The sequence below is a fragment of the Petromyzon marinus genome, chromosome 6, assembly GCF_048934315.1.
Source record: "Petromyzon marinus isolate PM22_M1 ecotype Great Lakes invasive population chromosome 6, UKy_Petmar_22M1.pri1.0, whole genome shotgun sequence".
Taxonomy (NCBI): Eukaryota; Metazoa; Chordata; class Hyperoartia; order Petromyzontiformes; family Petromyzontidae; genus Petromyzon; species Petromyzon marinus.
In genome coordinates, this window is record NC_133672.1 from 1,232,916 (window position 1) to 1,257,425 (window position 24,510).

The 24,510-nt window shown below is 52.8% G+C and overlaps 1 protein-coding gene across 1 annotated transcript; it reads left to right on the forward strand.

Moving 5' to 3' along the window:
* The first annotated feature begins 923 nt into the window (after positions 1 to 923).
* On the forward strand, positions 924 to 23,283 carry LOC116939710 (uncharacterized). The gene is made up of 10 exons (XM_032948466.2): positions 924 to 1,090; positions 8,101 to 8,234; positions 10,698 to 10,846; positions 13,934 to 14,028; positions 15,048 to 15,185; positions 17,091 to 17,195; positions 18,288 to 18,506; positions 20,037 to 20,132; positions 20,302 to 20,370; positions 20,514 to 23,283. The coding sequence occupies exons 1-10, from the start codon at positions 1,072 to 1,074 to the stop codon at positions 21,284 to 21,286; spliced, it is 1,797 nt and encodes a 598-aa protein (XP_032804357.2). The 5' UTR covers positions 924 to 1,071; the 3' UTR covers positions 21,287 to 23,283.
* Positions 23,284 to 24,510: the final 1,227 nt, after the last annotated feature.

Below are 24,510 nucleotides of genomic sequence, written 5' to 3' on the forward strand. Positions count from 1 at the left end.
TCCGTGGGCTTCCACTCCGTTATTTTGCTTGACCGGCGTCCAGAATCCCTAATTCATCGCAGCGACATCGTGTTGGTGATGTCCCAGCCCACGTGGGTGCGTGAACCTGGGCAGCGCTCGACATCTCCACGTGATAAGCCAATTCGTTGAGCTACCATTTGTGGCCAGATGGCTTCTGAAAAAGAAGCCAATAGTGGACTTTACCTGGTTAAATAAACATTTTTTAGTGCTTTTCTTACCTTCCCCTACACTTTGCACTCCTATCGTGTTTTAGTATTCTTTGTTGTTGTAACTTTCTGCCCCCCCCCCACTCTCTTGCTGGTCATTCGTGAAAAAGAGCTTTAAAGCTCATCGGATTCCTCCAGCATCAATAAACATTCTGATTCACTCCATCAGCCGGGGCCCCCTTCCGGCGCCACGCGCGCCCCCCGCCCCCCACGTGAGCGCAACCAACTGGCACGGCAGCGTCGGGGGGGGGGCAACCCGTACCTGGTCACTTGCGTCATTGCGTTCACTTTCAACAGCTAGGGTAGTTTAAAAAATGATATCGCCGAGTTCTTATTTTAACGTGTTTTTATTGGTGGTGTTTTTCATAACGTAACTCGTAACGAGCGAAAATTCCCCCTTAAAACCACTGAAATGTCAAAGTGATTGATTCATTTTATTGTTCCCCCCTCCCCGCCGGGAGAGAGGGGGAGGGGGTGGTCTATCCCACCCACGCCCCCTCCCCCCGAAACAAGCGAGGCCTCACGCGCCTCGTGACGTCCGCCCGCCCACGGCCGAAAGCTCCGCCCTGCCACGCCGCCGTCGACCAATCGACGATCGGGCAGGTCTCGCGTTCTCGCTGTTGATTGGTTGACGTAGTGTCTAGAGGTGGGCGGGGAGGGGGTGCGGGAACCTCAGTGACGTCACGTAGTCTATAAAACGGCCGCGAGCGCGCGTGGTTCGCGAGAGGCAGCTGGAAAGAGGAGGCTGCTGCTGCTGTTACGGCGGTCGGTAGCTGCTGCACTCCGCTTCCAATATCGCATTAACATCGATAAGATATTTGTGCTAGGGGCTTTGTCCATCACAATGGAATATCGCCGCTTCGGTGAGTCTTCGATACGGTGCTGAGCTTTTAGAGGAACGCGGATGCATTGCTGATAATGCTGTTGCTTTAGTTACATCGTATAGATTAAGTTGACTTTAATCAATATAAGTAGAGTATTTACATTATGAGACCTCCTTTGCCAGTAACAAGATATAGTAATAGGTTTTACCCTTTTAACTGACACCTTTATTCAAGGCATCATGTCTGCAATTATTATCAGAGTTGTCTTTTTGTTTGCATTTTGACTGCTTGTGTTGTGGTTATTGCAGACATGATGCCTTGAATAAAGGTGTCAGTTTTTTGTGCCAGTTAAAAGGGTAAAACCTATTACTATAAGTAGAGTACTAATTGCTGTGCAGACATATCGGAAATTGTAAACGTATAGGTGCGTTAATGTAAAAAATATATAATGTACTATATTTTCATTGTTTAAGTGTTTGTTTCGGATATCACGAGACTATTAATTTAAACCAGGGAAGATCCCTATTGGCACTGTATATTTGATTCAAGTGATTATAATTATTATTGCAAATGTTACCCCAGTTGCTATGTTGAACGCAACTATATCATGATTGTGTTGCAGTCGAAACGTCGTGAGAATTTTATTGTTTTATGTTTGTATTATTTTATTGTTTCCCTTCTACGTGACTTTACCGAAAGAACCAATAATATGAATCCCTGCAGTCACGAAAACTTTAAATCAAAATTTATATCTGGCCCGTTAATGCACTAAGCCGACATCACCGGTGCGATCTCGGAAGCTAAAATCAAGAGCGAGCCAGCCTGGATAGCACTTGGCACGGCTAGGCCCTGTGAATAACAGGTGCTATAGGCTGCTTGCTGTTGGCAATGAGTGGATGCGACAGCGCTAGCACAAAGTCAGTGTTGTACTGCACCTCAAACGTTCCCTACCCTCCTCCTTCACCAACCCTCCCTGAGCGAGCGTAGTGAAGTGTGGCCGAGCAACCATCACGATGATGCCGTCGTGCATGAGCGGACTGCAGGTGGAAGGGCTGTGGTGCACGTGGCCAGGTTGTTGTGATGCTGCTTGGAGCACGCACGTGGCACGCACGCGTTGTCCCTGCGTGCCGAGCGAGCGCCGTGTTTTGCTGACAGAAGTTGTTGCTCCGTTTGTTCCGCGTTGGTGGCGGCGCTGTGCCCCCCCCCCCCCCACCGTTCTCCCCGCGTGGCCTCCGTCGTGCGGGACTGTGGTTGGGACTCCAGTTGGGACTGTGGTTGGGACTCCAGTTGGGACTGTGGTTGGGACTCCAGTTGGGATTGTGGTTGGGACTCCAGTTGGGACTGTGGTTGGGACTCCAGTTTGGACTGTGGTTGAGACCCCAGTTTGGACTGTGGTTGGGACAACAGTTGGGACTGTGGTTGGGACTCCAGTTGGGACTGTGGTTGAGACCCCAGTTTGGACTGTGGTTGGGACAACAGTTTGGACTGTGGTTGGGACAACAGTTGGGACTGTGGTTGGGACTCCAGTTGGGACTGCGGTTGGGACAACAGTTGGGACTGTGGTTGAGACCCCAGTTTGGACTGTGGTTGGGACTCCAGTTGGGACTGTGGTTGGGACAACAGTTGGGACTGTGGTTGGGACAACAGTTGGGACTGTGGTTGGGACAACAGTTGGGACTGTGATTGGGACTCCAGTTGGGACTGCGGTTGGGACAACAGTTGGGACTGTGGTTGGGACAACAGTTCGGACTGTGGTTGGGACAACAGTTGGGACTGTGATTGGGACTCCAGTTGGGACTGCGGTTGGGACAACAGTTGGGACTGTGGTTGGGACTCCAGTTGGGACTGTGGTTGGGACAACAGTTGGGACTGTGGTTGGGACTCCAGTTGGGACTGCGGTTGGGACAACAGTTGGGACTGCGGTTGGGACAACAGTTGGGACTGTGGTTGGGACAACAGTTGGGACTGCGGTTGGGACAACAGTTGGGACTCCAGTTGGGACTGTGGTTGGGACTCCAGTTGGGACTGTGGTTGGGACTCCAGTTGGGACTGTGGTTGGGACTCCAGTTGGGACTGTGGTTGGGAATCCAGTTGGGACTGTGGTTGGGACTCCAGTTGGGACTATGGTTGGGAATCCAGTTGGGACTGTGGTTGGAACTCCAGTTGGGACTGTGGTTGGGAATCCAGTTGGGACTGTGGTTGGGACTCCAGTTTGGACTGTGGTTGGGACTCCAGTTGGGACTGTGGTTGGGACTCCAGTTGGGACTCCAGTTGGTAGCAGGCCGCCGGGTGCTCACCCGGTTCGGTTACCTGTGCAGCACAGGTACACACACACACACATACAGGTGTGTGTGTGTATGTGTGCAGCACAGGTACACACATACACGTGTGTGTGATCAGAATGAGCATCTTCTTGGTTCTTTCGGTAAAGTCACGTAGAATGAGAATAAAACAATAAAACAAAATAAGACATTCTACGTGACTTTACCGAAAGAACCAAGCAGATGAATCCTTGCAGTCACGAAAGCTTTAAATCAGAATGAGCATCTTTATTTCGATAAGCTATGAATCTCTTTTTCACCGGTGTCCATGTGCGATCGAGGATGAGAAGTCGTGTACCTGTAAAGGGGGGGGGGGGGGGGTATTGAAAAATGGAAGATGTGGTAGAATAGTGTGCACTCAGGAGTCGCGTGTGTATGGGTGCCAATGGGAATGTGTTTTGTGTGTATAGATGTGTTGTTTGTGTATAAATGTGTGTTGTTTTTGTCTTGTGCGGTAGTGTAGCGGTTAGCGCTACGCTGCGCTACGAACCCGGTGACCCGAGTTCGATTCCCGCTCGCGGCCAACACCAATGACGATTAACTGAATCGGACCTGGACCTCCCCTTGGTCGACTCAGCCTCAAATGAGTACCTGGTGCAGTGTGTAAAAACATCGTCACTGGGGAGACAAAGGCGGTCGGGCGTGGTGCTGGCCAATCACCCCCTCGTGTACCGTGCCGGCCTTCATAGCTGCTACTCGCTAACAGCACTTGCCCCAACAGTCTGTTAAGGCTATATGGGGGATCTTTGTCTCTGTGCACAAGACGTACAGAGTGCGGCGGCGGTGTTTGAGTGGACAGCCTTGTTACCTGGACAGCCTTGTTACCTGGATAGCTTTGTTACCTGGATAGCTTTGTTACCTGGACAGCCTTGTTACCTGGACAGCCTTGTTACCTGGATAGCTTTGTTACCTGGACAGCCTTGTTACCTGGACAGCCTTGTTACCTGGACAGCCTTGTTACCTGGACAGCCTTGTTACCTGGACAGCGTTGTCTTCACTATTCACCATGGGCTCTGAGGACAGCGTTTGGCACGCAGCTCTGAGGGCGCATCGCTGACAGAGCCGAGCACCCACGTCTTGGGCAAGAGCAGCTTCAAATCAAAAGCAGCCCCTTACGTGTTGCTCACTGTGCCTGAGCAGAATCCCTCAACCGATGTGCAAAGATGCTGGCAGCATCTGCGGAGGCTTTGCATAATGCCAGTGGGGTAGAGTTCAGGATTGGATGAGGCTCCCCAGTGGTGACAGGATGATCATGGTCATCATCGGTCATGAAGGTATCCCAAAGCCGTGACCATCTCTCGCAGCCAAATGATGCAGCGAATCATCAAGTGCCACACACGAGCTGATTGCTACCGACTAGGTATTCATCATTGTCTGTGTGGCAGTCTACTTGTAGTGCAAGTCATCACTCCCCACATGGAGCAGGTGCATCTGTTGTTGTTGTTCAGTGTTGGAAAATCCGTGCCACTGCCAGGAAAACACGGTGTTGGTCGCAGTGGTTGGAATGGGCCCTGGAAATGTCCTTAGCCCTCTGCCTAACCCAGCGCCTTGACCGCCTCGACCCGCAGGCTGTCGCGCTGTTTGCACGTTGTGGTTGTGGGTCTCTGGAACCCCGCGAGCGCATGGAGAGTTCTGCTTCCTCTCTGCTGGGAACTTAATCTCGGCGCGCCACTCCGGCGGGGAGGCTTCAATGCGGCCGCTGTGCTCGGATGTCTCAGCGCCGCACTCCTCACTTCTCTTCCCCATCCTGACGGGGCGGCGGGGGGGGGGTTCGCCCCGGGTGAGCCAGCGCGTGCCCTCTCCTTCTCCTTTCGGCGTCCCCCGCATCCCGTAAGGGCAGCGGAAGCGCCGCCAGTTGTAAGGAGCTACGAGAAGCCGTTTCCACGGTGTCGACTTTGACCTCGGGGCATTCCCGTGTGAGATGGCCGAGCGGCGAGCTGGGAAGTGATGTGCGGCCCCTGCGCGCTCCCCACCTCTGAGCGCTTCCTGTGAAGAGCGTTCCTTTTCTGAGAAGGAACGATTCCGAGTAGAGGGCGTTCTATTGTCGACGATGGGACTCGAGCGGAAGAGGTGAGCTGGGTAAACGAGGGTCTCGTGTGGGTCGGGATTCAAGATGAACTGTGTGTTTGAGCATCGGCGAGGCTTATTGTTTGACCAGTCGGTAGTAAGGGGGCGTAATTTACATCGTATTTTGAATCAGCGTCTCAGCTGACCCACAACCGTGAATGAATGAATGAGCAATTATCCAAGTATAAACCCTCGCACGTGCTTAATTACAATTCTAACCTTAATTCAATCCCAAGCCAAGCACAATTCGGTATTTTGATAGCAAGAAAACATATGGCTCGTTCTTAAGCAAGCAGTCGGCGCCGGTCGGGTCAGGATTGGGTGCAGGCAGAAGAGTTCGCGCGCATACAGATGCAGCGTCAGCGAGGGCTGAGATACGCCGACGAATACCTGGAACACATTTTCCGAGAAAGAAACTCATCTCCAGTTCCTCTTGAGCAGCCCGTGTTTGTGTGGCGTGGGCGGCAGCAGCGGCCCAAGCAGCGCCCACGCAGCCTTACGTGGCCCCGGGCACCACAGGGCCCGTGACGTCCGGCTCGCGGACTCCTCCGGGAATCCCTGCGTGACGGTTAGGAAATGAGACTCTCTACTTTTTCCTACAGCCTTCTTGTTGCTGCTGCACGTGCGCTACTGCCGCTCTAACAGGGGGGGGGGGGGCTGTTGTCACTGCGGGAGACAATCTGGCCAGCGTAATGAGCTCGCAATATATTTGTCCAGACGGCGCTTCGGTTTTGGCATGACGCCTGACTGATGAGAAGAGGGAGGCGGGGATCGACTCACCCCACCATCACTTTGGTGTCGATAAAATAAATGCATTGTGACAAGTCAATGGTGATGGAACCATATAAAACGGGCATCTGACTTGAGGATGTGGAGTTCATAAAGATGGCACTTTTTTCACTTGGAAGTGAAAACCACCGCTGATCTGAAAAACACCCCCGCCGCCACAAAGCAAGTGCTGATTTGTGGGGCTCGTGGGATGCGGTAGCGAGCTTGGAGGTCGGTGAGAGAGGGGACAAGAGCTTGCTTAGGGAGCCGATCGGTTAAACTGATTTGCTGCACGAGTTTTTCGGAGCTGTGTTTTTTCCCGCTGCATTTGTTCACTGGGTCTAACTTAGCAAGTGTTGATACGAGCGCTTAAAGCATCGGATGGTATCAGCGCGATCCACCAACCCCACATTCAAAGTCGCTTGGTGAAAACATGTTCAATACATGAAATAAAAAAATAGCGCACAATGGATTACTGCAATAACTGCTGTTCATTTCAACGCGTGTAATTTATTGGAAAATGCTCCTCTGTTGGTGTTGCGTCTGCACGACAGTACAGTACACGCGTAACCACGTTAGTGGGACAAGATGTTGACTTTACCGACTACACGAACTCTCTTGCTGGTGGCGATGCGGGTTTACCCAGAGCGGAAGACGCACGGCTGCGTGCACGCTGCGCGCGAGGCGTACGAGAATCTACTCGTCGCCGCTTGGCAACAACCACAATAATGAGAATATGAATTGTTTCTGGTAGAGCGCCGTTGACGCGGGCGCGTACCACCGGGTCGCTTGACACGCGATTAACGACTAGCTCGCACGGCGCCTGGAGCGATAAACCGGCTCGTAAACCACGCCGGGGCCACACGAGGCGACTCCACCGCAGCTTCCTCCTGCGAAGAAGTGGAAGGAGGAACCTCTCTCGCACCTTCTCTACCGCCCAATGTCGAGGCGCTTTGAGATGCAGTAACCTCGCGGCTCGCGGAGTCTTAAAGTGCAGAAGCAGCAGCTGCTGAGCTTTAATTCAGCGCTGCAAGCACAGTAAATGCACAGCCCCTTTGTCAATCCACTGCTGGATGATGGCTTCCCCATGCCGTGCTGGTCGTGCGAGTTATTTGACCGTGCTTCAATACGCTGGCCGGAGCGGGTTGGTGATGGCGGGCAGCATAGGTGTGGGAGCATAGGAGGGGACAGTGATGGATTTTAAGGTGCGAGTGTGTGTGTGTGTGAGCCACGCAAGGCCTACTGCGGCTGTCCGACTCGAGTGAGAATTGATGACTATTTGTGCATCTCATTTGTAAACGATATACTGAGGGTAACATTTAGCTTCGATTTACAAATAACGGGGCACAAAAGACAAGACAACAAATAGTCTTCTGGAATTTTGTCTATTTGTGACGATTGATTTACTCGCCTGGGGGATGAATTGTGACATTGCCTGCTTAGTGATGGCACAATCGCCATTGAGAACGTCGGGCTGGTGTTCAACCGCAAACAACGTCTAATTCCATTTAAACTAAACTAACATATAGGGCCCACTGTACTACATAGCTCGACGAAGTGGCTTATGTAGAAATGTAAAGCAGCCAAATACTCTAAACGTGTCACGTTGATTCTAAATGTCGAGGGGAAAACTGGAGAACCCGGAGAAAAATCCCCGCAATCATGGGGAGAGAAACATTCAAAGTCCAAACGCACAGCAGCAAGCATCAGGGTGGGGATTGAACCCACGACCTCCTGAATACCAGGCGAGGTAGTTAACACATCCCAGCCACCGATTAAAAATCTGTTGTCAGGTCTCCGATGTCGAGCGACGTTGATGCATTGCTGCCACGGGGCGTTGTGTTGCGTGTGGTGATCGCGGCCGTGCCGCTCTCCTCTCGCCGCGTCTCCCAGATCCGGCCCTGGTGATTGTGGAGGAGCCCAAGCAACGGGGCATGCGCTTCCGCTACCAGTGCGAGGGCCGCGCCACGGGCAGCATCTTCGGCGAGCGCAGCGATACCAGCACCAAGACCTACCCTGCCGTGCAGGTGATTTGCCAGTGCTCACCTCTCCCCGTCCTCGTCTCTTCTCTCGCCTCCAGCGACACTGCGGGTGGGCGCCCTCTCACGAATAAAACACGACGGGCAGAGCGACTCGGCGCTCGTGCGACCATCGCCGTTCATCGGCTTGGCTGATACTCGCCTCCCGCCATTTATACGATGGAGGGAAGCCCATTAACATCGACAGCTCCGCCAACCCCCACACACTCCCTACATTAACGCCACAACGCCTGTCCCATGTGTGATTTTGAAATGGAGCTGCTTCACGCACCGGGCGTTTGTAATTGGTATCGAGCAGATGGGCAGCGCCGGGGCCGATAAGCGAAATTGTCTGGTCAAAGAGAATTTTTTTTTACGTTGTCATCCGCTGGATAAACTTAAACATCGCAGGCTTTCAAATGACGCATCATTCATTGAATTTGGTGGAGCGGGTCTCGGAGGAGTTCTCTGAAAAATGCATGCAAACGTACCGATTGTGCACTTCCACAGTAGACGTCACAAGACATCCACCCACGGACCCCCTCCCCCTACTCTGCACCCTCGGCGTGCGTCGACGTGAATCTAGCAGTGGCGCGGCGTTTGGCACACTGCACGATGAACCCACCCAACCGAGCCTGATTCACGGCCACGGCTAACATCGGTGGCGAGTAATATCGCAATCGGTCCTGGCTCCGTACCCCCCGCCCCTACGCCAACCCACACTGACCAGCGTGGTGAAGTACGGACAAACAACCCCCATGACCCACTCTGTTGCGGGGGGGAGGCTTTCATCCAGCAGCGGATCGACAATAGGGCTGTACGTTATTTATTTGTTTGTATGTATGTTGTTCTGAAAGCCGATTGCCGCTCGGGTGCCAGTCCCAAGACACCCGTGCCCATTGGTGAACATCGCTACACGGTGTGCGGGTGTGCGGGCAGCCTCCCCCGCTGCTCTGGGCAAAGCCTCTCGCTGCCCTTGGTCAACTCCGTTGCTGGAGGAAGGCCCCCGTACCCCGCATCACGTGGTGCAAACCGTGGGGAGGAGATGCGAGCGGTGGCTGCGAAGTCGCCTCGTGCGGCGGGCGCCCCGTTGGAACCGACAGCGCCGTGAATCTGGCACCGTCAAAGAGAGACATTTAATCCGGCCGTGGTTCATCGGTCATCATCATTGTCATATCGGTGAGGGCTCTCGTTTACAAAGAGGGACTTTTTATAGACCATTAAAAGGAGTTTCTTATCTGTGGAATGGCACTCAATTTTTACATCATGCTGGTTCTAGTAAAAACAAAGACATCTATGTATACACGTACGCACACACGCATGCAAGTGTATAAAGCTGTGTGTGTATATATCAACTGCGCGTGTGTGTGCTTTGCGTGCCATGTACTCACGCGTGTAATGCACCTGTGTTCACCTCTGTCGTGAGCGTGCGGTTCAGCCGTACGCGTGTGTATAAATGTGGATGCCAAGTAAAGTCTTGCTGGTGACGAACGTACTTCACCGGGCGCGGCAGAACATCGTCTAATGGTGGAGGAGTGCTCCCTCTTGAAAACTTAATACCGGGGCGCCCATCCTCCTCTGCTGCCCATTTAGTCTTCAGCAGTCCTAGCTGTCGCCTGCCTGCCTGTCCCTGATCAAGTCCAGGCGCCAAGATCTTACTCTTTCTGCCTCTGCGTACGGCTCTCGCTTTCGATAAAAACAAACATGCGCACTGTTCTGCATGGTGCATTGAGATGCACTCGCATTCAGAAGCTGTGCAAATCCAAATCGTCATGTGTCGTGTATTTTAAGTCCCCTTCCAGGACCATTCTCTGAGAAAATATAAAAAATTCTTATTTTATAATTCATTGTCTCATTCGAATGTCTTCCTCTCATGAGGTGATGTCAATAACACAATTGTAATGCATGTCCAGAATACATTATGGATAACATTGGTCGCGAAAGCCTACGTGTTAAACTGTACATATCTTTCGTTGAGTAAGAGGTAAATGTGCCGAGGTGGCCAGGTGTCCTGCCGATCGGGGCACCGAAACAGCGCCTCGAAGATCCTGGGTTCAAATCCAGGTTTTGGCTGCCCGTGATTAAACGGGGTTCAAGTTGGTGATCTCAGCTCGGTCACCAATCACTGCGCAAAATAAAAAGACCATCACAATCATTTACCTTTTCTAATTTGGTATTCCAGCTCTGAGTAATACCGCGATAGACACGTGACGAACACTGCAGGGCAGGTACAGCATGATGTGCCCCTTGTGTGGATAGAGAAGACTACTGAAGCCACTTTAGCGGTGGTTCCGTGGCCATTATATTCCACGGCTGCTCTCAAAGTGGTACGCTGCTCTCCACGAAAGATCCAAATGTCCATTTCTTCTTCTCAACGCGAGGGAGGCAGGAAACCTGGATGCGATCTGCAACGTCCGCGCTCGCGCCAAGCACGTCCTCTGGTTCCCCCGCGCGTGCGTTTGCGCACTGCAGGTGCAGAACTACAGCGAGCGCGTTCTCCTGCGCGTGTCGCTCGTCAGCAAGGAGGAGCCGTACCGGCCTCACCCGCACGCGCTCGTCGGAACCGACTGCAACGACGGCATCTTCCAGGCGACGCTCGAGCCCCCCGACCTCCGCGTTCAGTAAGGACTCGCTCCGCCGCGGCTCGTCGCGGCCCGTCGCACCCCCATCACACCTCGTCGCTGCCCATCATGGCAATGCCCATCGCCACCATCACGGCTCATCTCCCTCATCGTGAGCCATCACGGGCACACATGCTGATGCACGGCGTGCGCACGGACCGGCAGCATGGGGGGGAAGATTCAAGGATCCACCGTCTGAGATATGTGTTGGCGGAAAACGTTGGTTTCCGCGAGCGGCGATGCACGCCTGTAATACGTGACTTTGTATGTGTTGTCCCTGGACCCTGCAGATAGTCTGTTTCAAGTTTAATTTGTTTAACTATGTGATAAAATAGAGAGCAGACTAGTCTCATTTGCAAAAGTGACTTTGTGTTGAGAGACCAAAACTCCTGTTGAGATGTGAGATGCAAAATGGCAGCACAGAAAGTTGAATATTTCTGTGATGGCTGTGCACATTCTTGAGTATTGTCTCTCGCTTATTTGTGCGATTTCTCTGGGCACTTACATTTTCTCCCAACTTGTCAAATACAATATTTGTTTGCCATTTTGGCCGTTCTCCACGAAAGTGGTGCACGAGTGGCGAAAGTGCTCAACACGCTGCTGGCAGAGGCTTCCATCCACGAGCAGAGTTTTGGGGGTCAATGTGGGAAACAGCTCTTTAATTGTACGAATTCATCATTTCCTGTAAAGTGCTCCTCTGGAAGGATTCCAGGTATTGCTTTCTCTCTAAGGAAATTTGGACAGGACGTCCGTCGATGTGGAGTGTTCACTCCCCCGCCTTCCTTCTCCCTTGACTCTTTGCGGTGTTTCAGCAAAATGGGATTCTTGCTGGGAAAGGCCGAATGATGGAACAGCTGTGGGCTTCGGTGCAGTTTTATGGTCGTGGGCGCTCGACATGGCTTTTTTGGCAGCGCTGCCCACCGCATCTGCGTAACGCTGACCTGAGTTCGGGGCTGGGACGCCTCGTACTCAAACACCCACGGCCCTAGTTCGAAAACACGAGGTCGTGCAGCAGAAGCGGCAACAGCTCTATGAAGCCCAACGCAAGCGAGTTTTTGCTGAACTCGCAGAAACGCGACCTCTCGGTGATGGATTGCCCGAGTGCAGCGACGCATGAAAGTGGCCTAAATAATAAGGCTTTGATATCTATACTCTGCAAGCAGTCAATATTATTGATGTGGCTCTCTAAAAATACTTCTGTTTGTAGATGGCATGCTGTAAATGTGTTGTGATACTACACGAGCACGAGCAGCGTGCTCGTCCACACAAACGACGAGCCGTGCCACAAACGGAGAAGCTTCATTGCAAGAATAACAGCTTCTGTTTACGTATTGTCTAATGCAACAGCATCTCGCGACGTTCTGCATAAGCGAGCGACGACGTGAGGGCAGAGGGGGAGATGGGGGCAGAGACACGCGGGAGAGGGGAGGGCAGCACCCCGGCACGGCCTAGGGCCTTCAACTGAATTCGGAAGTTGGCGATGGCTGGCGGCGGCCCGGCCGGGACAATGGAGCAACCGGAGCCGCACTCGGGGACTCCAGACGGTAGAAGTTTGGAGACAGAAAAAAAAACATAAATAAGTACTTTTACATTTTAACTTTAAAGGTTAAATACAATCAAAACCAACGCGTAAAATCTCGTGAGCGTGCGCACGTCCCAGGTGAATGCGCCGTGAGGCAGGCGGCTGGACCCTCCCGGACCACAGCAGAAACTTTGCCTTATTAATGTTCGTAATAATAGGGGTTTTCCCCTTTTTTCTGTTGCCAGAAAAAAGGGGGAAAACCTAATTATTATATTTTGGTACTCGCACAGGAGGTCTAATGATGTAGATGCTCACCCCGAGCCCTCATTACTTTGATAGTGCATTGTCTTTGAGCTGTACGGCTTTTTGGCGTCTTCTGGTCTAGCACCAATTGGGTCGAGGCTCAAAAGAAAGCCGTCCCTGGTGTGGACCAATCAGTTTCAAGGACAATGCATATATTATCAAAGTGTGTGTTTTTTAAATGCATTTTGACCACAAGTATTGTGGTTAACGCAGACATGAGTCCTTGTAAAAGGTTTCGGTTTTGTTGCCAGAACAAAGGGGAAAACTCCTATTATTATATTTTGGTACTGGCAAAGAGGAGATCTAATTATTAATGTTCGTCGCTTAGTTTGCGGCATCGGCTCCATCGGGGACGAGAGTCTCGCGTTACCTCTGCTCGCGGTTACCAGATGACGCGTTTATCCTTGATGGAGCAGCCTCGCGGTTGTTGCCCCCTTCGTTGACAATGGGATCTATCGGCGCTCTCAAGGCCAACTTGCAGCAGCGGCGCGTTCATCGGCCGACCACTTAGCAGCACATAGATTGCACTGCAACGAGTTGATAGGTCAATGATGGTGGGGTAAAGCGTGGGTACACATCTACCTCTTCCATCGAGAACAAGCCAAGGTGACATGTCCCTCGAGAGAGCGAGAGAGTCCTGTACCTGAAGCGCGCCGTGTTGCCACTGCGTTACTTCTGTTGGCGTAGCGCCGCTTGTCTGACTGCGATCGTCTCTGTTATTACCGTCACTGCATCTCACGGGAAATGTCCACAGATTGAAATGAACAGTTTTGAGTGAGGGCCACGTTTACAATAAATACCACGCACGCACGCACACGTACCATGGCACTTTGCACAAAGAAATGCTTTTAGCAAAAGAAAATGGCTCTCGCTGCCCAATTCCACCTCAAACTGCTCGAGAGCAGACGCTGGGCACGTGCAGCAGCGCAAAGTGGTGGCAGGGGCTCAAGGGCGGGACCGGACCGCGAGGTGGAGCCAACCGGGCCGTCGGCTCGGTTACACAAAGGAGGGGGCCCGGGCGGCGTGGCGTTGCGGTTGCCCGATTGCCCGTCCCAGCCACCCGTATTTATCGAGGGACTGGGACGCATTCAACTGAGAACGTGAAGGCTGCGGCGGCGGCGCCGCCACTTTTATCGTTTTATTTTAAGTACGCGGCGTCGTTATCTCCGCGATCTGCCGCGTTTCATTCGTCTGAAGTGCTGCGATCGTCGCGCTCCTTGACAGGGCCTGTGCTCTCGCCCGCCCACGCTTTGTGACGCCAGATTCCAGAACCTGGGCATCCAGTGCGCCAAGCGGAAAGACATCATGAGCGCCATCCGAATGAGGGTCACCAAACAAAAGATCGACCCTTTCAACGGTGAGCCTGCCAAGGAGCGCCAGTGGAGCGATGACGACACGATGGAAATCGCCTTGGCGGTTTTCGCCAGCATCCTGATGCACACGTTGTCCAAAATCGTATTGCATTGCCTTTATTTAGTTTTTTTGCGTCTGGGCTTTCAAGAAATCCCATCAAATCATAAAATTCCAGTGAGGTAGGATTGTCTACGTACGTCACAGCTGCTCAATTGCAGATTTTATGAAACGATTTTGATCATGTCTGGCCTTTTCAGAGCAGAGATTAGCATGCGAGTGCATCTTGAGTAATAATAATATTTTGTAGTGGTATTCATTTATGGTTTTTATCATAAATGGCATCGTCATGACCACAAGCATAATACCCTGGTGATTTGTAAAACCAGACCAAGGTTGGCATTTCCGACTGGAGCAGGGACATTTCCAGACCTGTGGCATCGCGCCCATTTCCAATGAAGGTTGATTTGCCGAGTCCGTCCGTTATGTTCCGTGAATATCAATCCACCGATGCTGATTCCGATTGACATGACGTGTGCCCCCTGTGTGTGTACCCCCTGTGTGTGTACCCCCCCCCCGTGTACCCCCTGTGTGTGTACCCCCTGTGTGTGTACCCCCTGTGTGTGTACCCCCTGTGTGTGTACCCCCTGTGTGTACCCCCTGTGTGTGTACCCCCCGTGTGTACCCCCTGTGTGTGTACCCCCCCCGTGTACCCCCTGTGTGTGTACCCCCTGTGTGTGTACCCCCTGTGTGTGTACCCCCTGTGTGTGTACCCCCTGTGTGTGTACCCCCTGTGTGTGTACCCCCCGTGTGTGTACCCCCCGTGTGTGTACCCCCTGTGTGTACCCCCTGTGTGTACCCCCCCTGTGTGTGTACCCCCTGTGTGTACCCCCCGTGTGTGTACCCCCCGTGTGTGTACCCCCCGTGTGTGTACCCCCCGTGTGTGTACCCCCCGTGTGTGTACCCCCCGTGTGTGTACCCCCTGTGTGTGTACCCCCTGTGTGTTTACCCCCCCTGTGCTCACAGTGGGCGCGCTGGCATTTGAGATGGAGGGCCTGGACCTCAACGCCGTGCGGTTTTGCTTCGAGGCCTTCCTCATCAACTCGCACGGCTCCATCGTGAAGGCCCTGCCGCCCGTCGTCTCCAACCCGATCTACGACAAGAGTGAGTCGCTCACGAACGCTCCTCCTCCTCACGCCCGCCCGCTCGGCGTGCGGACCCCTGTCATCCTGAGGCCGTCTGTGGCCCCTGGTGCTGCCGGGTGGCTCCTCCGGCCGAGCATTAGCCAGGCTTAAATCTGCTGAAGTGTTGCCTTGAGCGAGGTTCAAGGCTCCATCTCCGATTCATCACTTGGAACAAGAGTACTTTGAGATCCTCGGCTCTCGCGCGGAAGGCACCCGGGGGGCATTCGACTTGTCAAACGGGCAAGGACGACACTCCTCTCCATTAGCATCCCTGAGCCACTGGTGTAAATTCCACATTCACATGGCAAGGACAAGGCTGTATATAGGACAGGCATTTTAAACTTATCACAACGTATTATTTTTAGCCGTGCTTCATGATCACTTGTGTGTGTGAAATATTGCACACATTACAAATTGAATTACTGTTGCATGATACATTTGATGATCAACCCCCAGACGGTGGGGGTGGCTTTTAATAATAGGAATTATTGACATCTATTTTTCATCGCACTCGGTATACGTGCTGTACGATTACAATAAGTCGGCTGTTCTTCGATATGACCGGATTCTCGATAATTGCGGCCAAAACCGAACACACGGTTATGTATCGTGATGTCCGATTACAGAAAAAAAAATTACAAACCTGGAAGTGCCCACGCGCTTGGCGATATTTACCGGCGTCGGAGGGCGGCAGAGAGGGAACCTGGCGCCCGTGGGCGTCGTTATCGCCGATCGCGGCATCATCCACCGGGCCCGGCACGCACGCGTCGCCGGGCCTGCGGGGCGACTGCCGCTGTCCGCACACGGCCCGGGTTTTGTTTCTCTCCTGCGCGCGGGCGCCTGCTTGAGCGCCGGAGTGCCGCTGTGCACGTCGTATGGCGGCACCGCGCGGAAATGTCCGCCTCAAATGTGTTATTTGTTGCCGCGCAATCTTGATTACTTCGAAAGCGCTCATGGCTCCATTTAGTCACTTGCCGGAATTCCACTGTGTGGGTATATCTCGGCGTACAAATGAAATTTGTGAAAAGGTGGCGAGACCAACACCAATAACAACACGGGAACGAAGCTTTTATCGCCGTCGGAAATGTTCGCGTGGATGGGAAGCGAGGAGCGCGACGTGCTCGTGTGTGTGGGGCCTGTAAGCAATTGTGCGTTCAGTTTGGAGTTGGGGCTCAAGTAGTGTCGCTTTTCAAACAGTATCGGAGGGGCTTTTGAACGCTTTTATATTAATCATTATATTTATATTTGCACAGTACAGGCTGCAAAAGAAATCACAAACGCCACCGTTGTCAAACACCGCCATATAAAGAGGAGTGGTGTTTTCTGGCAGGTGGTTGTTTGATGTGTTCTAGCGGTGAGTTACTGCTTGCAGCGTGTCAGTGCTAGTGACGTGTAGCAGTAGGAATGTGTTTGAAGGCTATAATTTGAATTTATAAAACGTCTATACACAGCCACGGAGGAAAATGTCACTTACATCCAGAGCAGGGGTGGGGGGAGCCATCTTCCTACGGAGGACCGCATCGTGTTTTGAAACCTGGTTAGTGCAGGCGAGGTGCTCTCGGTGACTGAGCAATATACAAGTTGGGTGATTTTGAGGTGCTGCTCGGCTTCGTGCGGCCGCAGACCTCAAGTCAAGGAGCCATAGGTGGCCGTCCCTGATCCGAAGCGCAGGTAGGATGCTACAGGCCAGAGATGGAGTCGAGGCCACGTTATGGCAGAAAGTGCAAATGGAACGCTCTATAGGAGGGACAGGCAGCCGCAGGAGCCGGTCGTCGGCGGGAGCCGCCGCACCGCGCGTGAACAGGCGCGTGAACAGGCGCGTGAACAGGCGCGCGAACGGGCGCGACGCAGGGCCGTCAACTTGCCGTGCGGCGTCCGTGTGCAGAGGGGTGCAACACGTCAGAGCTCAAGATCATCCGTCTGAACGAGCACTCGGGCTGCGCGGCAGGGGGGGACGAGCGCTACATCCTGTGTGACAAGGTCCAAAAAGGTGAGACCATCGCTCGCTCAGCCGCTCGCGTGAATCTACCCGCACAGCCGCGCTACGGGTCGGCCAGATAACTCGTTCCAAATATGCATGTCAAACAAAGTCGAGTTGTTGCACGCGTATAACGTCGCAGAAATGACGAGTTCTTAGAAGTGCTGCCATGAATGTGTTTTTATTTACACTGTAGAAACATTTACCGCAGTTTTCCGGTGAAACCCTTATCTTGATTCATTTGCTACCGAACGGCCTGCAGCGATGCTATGTTTAAACTCTGTTAGTGAATGTCGAGCATTAACAATGATCACCTCGAATCTTACAGATGCTTATAGCTGATCTACAATAGGAAAATATAAGAGTTATTATTTACGAGTTATGATTTACAGCCTCTTTGTCAGGCGTCTGCTGGACGAAGCCCGCGTCATGGCGACCGTGGAGTTGTTTGACCGTACTGCACCACACTGGTCAGTGCGGGTTGGCAAAGGGAAGTGGGGCCCAGAATTTGTTGAGATATCGCCGAGTGACATCTGAGCCGGTCCCTGGCCCCCCGTTGACCAACCCCGAATACTTATCAGTGTAGGCAAATACGGTCAAACTACCCCCATAACTGACACGGCATGGGGAAGCCTTCGTCCAACAGTGGATTGACATAGAGCTGTAATTTACATGAAATTATCGATTATGTATCCACTTATGCATCCCTCTCATCTTATTTCCATCCTTGTTTGTGCATGGTGTGTCTGTGTGCACGTTGTGTGGTGTGTGTGCATGGTGTGTGGTGTGTGTGCGCGGTCTGGTGTGTGTGTGGTGTGTGCATGGTCTGTGGCGTGTGCACGGTGTGTGCGGCGTGTGGGCGTGTGCACGGTGTGTGCGGCGTGTGTGCGTGTGCACGGTGTGTGGTGTGTGTGCGTGTGCACGGTGTGCGGTGTGTGTGTGCGTGTGCACGGTGTGTGGTGTGTGTGTGCACGGTGTGTGGTGTGTGTGTGCACGGTGTGTGGTGTGTGTGTGCACGGTGTGTGGTGCGTGTGTGCGTGTGCACGGTGTGTGCACGGTGTGTGGTACGCGCGCGTGTCGTTGGCTCCCTCTCACGTAACGCAGAGGACATCGCGGTACGCTTCTTCGACGAGGACGCCTGGGAGGCGCAGGGCGTCTTCTCGCAGACCGACGTGCACCGGCAGGTGGCCATTGTGTTCCGCACGCCGCCGTACCGCGACGGGCACACGGCCGTGCCTGTGTGCGTGCGCGTGCAGCTGCTGCGGCCCTCGGACGGGGAGACCAGCGAACCCTTGGAGTTCCACTACACCCCCGTCGACACCGGTGAGGGGGGCGGGGGGCCGGCATCGACACGAAGGCCGAGGCTCGTGCGAGGACACGGCGCCGATGTTTGCCGCGCCGGAGGCCGAATTATTTAGCGTCGGCTGCGGTCGTCGCGACCCACCGTTGACGAAGCCTGCTTCTCCGCTCCGACAAATTTTCTCCCTTCGATTGCACACGAAGTCCTTTTGAGACGCTGCACGCGCGCTCGATGATTACCGAAGGCGTCGCGCGTTTGACGTGCACACGTTAAGGTGCAGGCCTCGAGTGCGTCTCGCTCGACTTTGACGGCGCTCGTAATTTTAATCGGTGCTGTCCACGTCACGCGAGGCTGCCGTCGAATGGTCTTGAGACACGTGTCGTGCGTGGCGACCTCATTCGAATTGGGCTGGGGACGATTGGTCAACGTGGAGCCGCGAACCTCGATGGGTCACGAGCACTGGTTTTTGGGAAAGCCCCCGGCCTGCAGCACGCCGAGGAATCTCGCGAGCCAGGTGCCAGACTCGGCATTCCGTCACGGCGCCTCGGGCAGGCCCTGTGGCGGCAGTGGTTGGCATCTCTTTTCGTTGGCCCTGTGACAGTGGGGCAGCTCCCTCCGTATGTCATTGTGACCCACCACACTGGTATGCACATTAAGCCACTGCGCCGTCAATGCATCCGACGGTGGTCGTCGTAGAAACCTGTTTCCCGTGGGAGTAGCCGTGAGGTTGGGAAACACCGCTGTGGGCGACCGTGATTGCGCAACCGAAATCGGGAAATGCGCGTATTGCTCTTACCTGTGAATAAAGTATCCATATCGGATGGGGAAAATCCCAGTCGTGTGGCGAGAATCCCAGCCATATAATCCGTACAGATTTTGTACTCACTTGACTATATAGGCTGAGAATTGCATTTTTCCGTGGGCCCTGTTAAAATAAAATCGAGTCCAAAATTCTGAATTCCATAAAATTTCTTGGCCCATCGGTTCTGCCTCGACTTTCCCCAGCTGCTGGTATGGTAGGGAGGGGGGAGGGGCGGGGGGTGGGGGGGGCCCGGTCATCGTCCGGCTAGCCGGTCGTCGCCCCCTGCACACGCGTTGGCCTCGGCTTTCGTGCGGACGTCGGAGAGGAGGGGAAATAGTCCGCATTTGAGGAGGCCAATGTGGAAACAATTGGGCGTTTGTTCTTTTCACGGCAAGCAAAAGGGGAAGTGACCGGCGATGAGGAATTCGCCAGGGTGTATAAATGGTTCTGCTAATGCCAGCAAATTTCATTATCTCTTCACAGCTCTAAATACCATTGCTGATTTAGTAACAAAAAAATAATTGCTGTACGCACAAAGTGCATACAGACGCTTTGCAGAAATGAGGTTGCCTCCTGCACTACAGGCGGCATCATTGTTCTGCGTCGTGACGGCCGCGGTGCCATATATACCCATAACTAGGACGTCTTTTAAAAACGTGTCTTATATATTTTTTATTATTTTTCATGTTCCTCTTAATTTGTTGAAATCGGATATCAATCACTGAAAACACCTCAACATTTCAAATCGCAGATCCTCACCACCTGCAGCAGAAGCGCAAGAAGAAGCATTCGGCCTTTCAGAGCTGTGCTGCGGAAGCCTCCCAGGGAAGCTGGTGTGAGCAGAACGGTGAGTTCCCCCGGCAGTCACAAGACTCTCCGCTCTGATCGGGAGCCCCACGGGTCGCCCAGCCGAAACGCCAACTTTTGAAAACATTTCTCAAACGCCCCGTCAGAAGTGATTCTTATCTCACGAACGTTTAAACTTAAATTCGCCTCTGCTTTGCTGTCGAACCCAGGAGAGTCGGCGGTGGCCACGTGCAACGAGACGCGACGCCGGCTCAAAGTGAAGCTGCAGCAGCACAAAGGTAGAGCGTCGAACGCGCGCCGAGTCTGGCGGCGTGCGCGCCAGGCGACATGCCGCTTTCACGACGGTGGTTGGTTTTTTGTTACGCGACCTCGACGTCGTTTTTTCAAAAGCGTTAAAAGAAACGTTCGCTTCGTCCTGCAGAGCCACGGAAGCCGGCGGAGCTCGTGACGTCGCCGCCGACGCCGGTGAAGCCGGAAGCCATTCCGGCGTTCGTGCCCTACTTCTACCCGGCGTCGCCGGCCGGCTACGACGCGGCGCCCACGGGCTACTGCCCGGTCGGCGAGCCCGAGCCGCCGCTCGCCGCGCCCGCCTACCGGGGCAGCCTCTCCCTCTTTGGGCCGGACGCCACGCGGGGAGGGGTTCCGGGCGGCCGCCGCGGCGGCGGCGGCGGCGGCGGCGGCGGCGACGGCGACGGCGACGAGGGAATCAACGTCCTTGACCGGGCGCTCGCGACCATCGACGCGGCGCTCAAGCGCACGCAGCCCGCCGAGCAGTACGGCTGGCACGCGGCGGCGCCGACGTACGCCGTCGCCTGCGTGCCGCCGCGCCCGCCGCTCTCGTCGTGCGCGCTCGGAGAGGAAGGGCCCGGCGCCAGCCTCGCGCGCGGGACGCCCGAACGTCCGCAGAGCGCCGGCACGGAGACGCCGCACGTCTTCCGACAGCTTCACCACCGCCAGCAGCGACCGCACGTGCACCATCAGCACCTACAGCACCGCACGCAGCAGCACCACGTGGGAGAGGCGTTCCTCGGCGGGGGCGGCGGCGAGTTCCACGCGAGGCCCCAGACGTACACGGAGCTGCTCACGGGGCAATTGCGGGGGGGCTTCGCCTTCCAGGAGCCGGGCTCGGCGCCACTCGACGTGCCCTATGGGCTGTGCGTCGGCGGCGGCGTGGACGTGGAGCACAGCGGCTGACGGCGCTGGGTGCCGCCACCGGCGTCTGGGCGCGCAACTTGGCTGTGCTCTGTGTAAACAAACGTATTATTTTTCAACTTTACGAGTTTTTAACTTCCTCGTATGCGGCTTGAATGTAATTAGCTTTTGTAGAAGTTTTTACCGTTGGCTGCACGATTTCTGCGTAGAACGTTGGGAGGGCATTTTTACTCGTTTCTGAGATGTCGATGGGATTTTGGTATCCGCGCGTATGCCACTGGTGCATATGGTTACTGGTGCGAGGTTCTTACCAAGCCGTCCGGTTTAATGCTTTAAAAAGAACCCTTACTGCAATTACAAAAGTAATATATGTTCGTGTTTTCATTATGATTACCATAAGTGAATTTAAAAATGTACGTGTATTTTTACCCGTTGCTTTCAAAGCAATCCTGATTTACCGTTATTCAGTTACTGAATTGTGTAATGTGACATCCTTGTGCGATGAACCTCTATTGAACAGTTGTGTGTTCACGATGGTGGCGGTGGGGGCGCTCGTAAACGCCCTCTGAGTCACGAGTCACGCGCTCGCGGTCTCTGTGACGTCGTGGAAACGTCCCTTGCTGCACGGGCGGGTGGGGCTTTCAGAGGGGGGGGGGGCGGCTGGGGTTTCTTCCAACTTTGAAAGCGTTTCTGTTTCCTGAGCCTGATGTTGAACTAATGTTTTACTCTGAAACTGAATTTTAAAGATATTGTACTGAGTAAAACGTTGTTGTTGCGGACTCTATCCCTCTGAGAAATGCTTGCGATTGGTGCAAATTTCAGTCCGAGGAGCTGAAGCTACTCTCACAGACAATTTATTCGCTTTTATCAAAGTCAAGGCGAAACATATTGAGCGAGTCGGGTCGTTCTTATTCACGGTACAACATTTATCTCGTTCGTCATTTGTTCTTATTCGCTGGTTTTATCACCAGTGCGCGGTGCGTTTTGGAAATGCTCAGACAAAAAACAACACACGTGTTTTTTCACAACAGCTGTTTTACGTGTTTATTTTATATTTTCACCATGCATTTTTGCACGAATAGCTCCTTTTTCGCTCTAACACGCAGCAGGCTTTCGCCAACCAATATTATTTAGAAAGGTTTTTTGGTTCGACCGCGTAAGTGTGTCGTAACCCTTCACCACCCAACACAGCCAGTAAGGTTTGTCACGTAAACAGAACGCGCAAATCACTAGTGTAGTGTATAGTATATAGTGTGGTGTGTAGTGTATAGTGTAGTTTACTACTTGAGCCCACCGGTGTGTTGGAGACTAAATCCACAACATTTACAATTTGAGATGTACCGTGACGGTTCGCTGGTAAGTACATCAGCCAGCACCATCGGGCTGTTTGCCAGAAGAGTGAAGCCATCCACCTGCTTCCGGTATTAAAGAGAGAAGCAGCAGGGTGACCGTTATCGCTGTGAGCCAATCAGGGACGGAAAGCAGAGAGGGGGTTTTATTGTAAACCTACATTATGGATGACCACCAAAAAAACCTACATTATGGATGACCACTGTCATCCATAATGTAGGTTTTTTTGGGGGGGGTTAGAGCGCGAAAAAATAAATGTGTCGTTAGACCTGCCACCACCCGAGACAGCCAATTAGCAAGGTTTGTCACGTAAACAGAACGTGCCAATTTGTTACTAGTACAGCACGCCGATGTGTTGGAGAGCAAATACACAACATTTGTAAAAGTTTAAATGTAAATCATTGTTAATGTTGTGGATTTGCTCTCCAACACATAGGTGTGCTGTACTAGTAAAAAATTGGCATGTTCTGTGTAAGTGACAAACGTTACGAGTTGGCTGTCGGGTGGTAGAGGGTTTAAAGACACATTTACGTGATCCAACTAAAAAAACCTGTATTATGGATATACAGCCATGGATTGTTAATCACAGTTGATTAGCATGTGTTGCCTTTACAAGGAATACAATTATAGCTGTCGGAGCGGTTAAAAGTGTTTATATTTCTCTCAATTTCAATAAATTCTCGAATTAGTCTCGGCCAGTAATTAATTATTAGTCTTGCACAACACTTCAACGTTATCAAAATCAATTGAATGACCTTGTTGGCAAGCATGTTCTGCAATTGTATAAAATGCTTGGAGGGTTACGACACATTTATACTTACGCGATCACACCCACATCCCTTATCCATTTTCACTTGTTAGCAAAAGTGATGGGAAACTTTGGGCCAAACGAGCAATGTTCGTAACTTGGTGGGGGTCGGGGGGGGGGGTTTATTTTGTTGTTGTAATCTTTGCGACTGTGCGCAGTTGCGTGGCTTTGAGTCGCAGCGACTTGAGCGGCGCACGCGGCTGGTGCTGCCGGACTCGCTGTCCCTCGCCCCCAGGGGAGCTCGCGTGCCGAAAACCGCCTCCAGGCGCCGTGCGCTCGACGCGAGGCGCTTCATCGCCTGCGACCAGACGGAGAGCGAGACGAGGGCGGAGAGAAGAGGACCCTCGCGTGTTTTGAATGTGCGCAAGGCAGGAAGGAGGTTTCGCAGCGGACGGGAGGCTGCGTTAGCAGGGCGAATGTTTCCTTGCCGTAAACCATTTAAACCGCTTGGAGGAGAGGTCCGAGTTTAACGTGAGAGAATCGGGTTGCGGCAGGAGTAATGTTATGTCTATCACTACAGGTGGGAGATCTTGGCATTTAATAAAGACATTCGAAGAGAATGTAGTCCAGCAGTGGCCAGCTGGTGCCTCCTGAGCCACATCTGGCTCTTTAATCCACAACATGCGGCTGGAATTCAGTCTGTAGATATGTTTAAGTCTGCTTTGAAAACCCATCTCTTTAAAGTGGCCTTCCCTCTTTAGCATACTCTTTGGTTCTTTCGGTAAAGTCACGTAGGCAGAAAAATAAAATAAAACCAAAAATAATCAATCGCGACGTTTCGATCGCAACACAAGCGGTCGTCCTCAAGTGGAAAAAATAATCCAGCAGTGGAAGAGCTGAACCAGCGAGAAAGCTGTTACAACAAGAGGTTATTTATGTGGCGATGGGCAAGCAAGCGGGGTCTGAGCTGGAAAGGAATTCCATCCCCGGACGCAAGCACGTCAGTTGTGTTAATGGGAGAGATTTTTTTCTGCCAGAGGACGACCACTTGTGTTGCGATCAAAACGTCGTGATATATTATTTTTTTATTTTATTTTATACCTACGTGACTTTACCGAAAGAACCAAAGGATATGGATTCCTGCAGTCATGAAAGCTTCAAATCAAGA

Bases quoted from the DNA above. Each gene is read 5' to 3' on its own strand.
- LOC116939710 (XM_032948466.2), top strand. The intron at 8,235-10,697 runs GTGATTTGCCAG...TGCGCACTGCAG, and splicing joins AGACCTACCCTGCCGTGCAG to GTGCAGAACTACAGCGAGCG. The intron at 10,847-13,933 runs GTAAGGACTCGC...TTGTGACGCCAG, and splicing joins CCCCCCGACCTCCGCGTTCA to ATTCCAGAACCTGGGCATCC.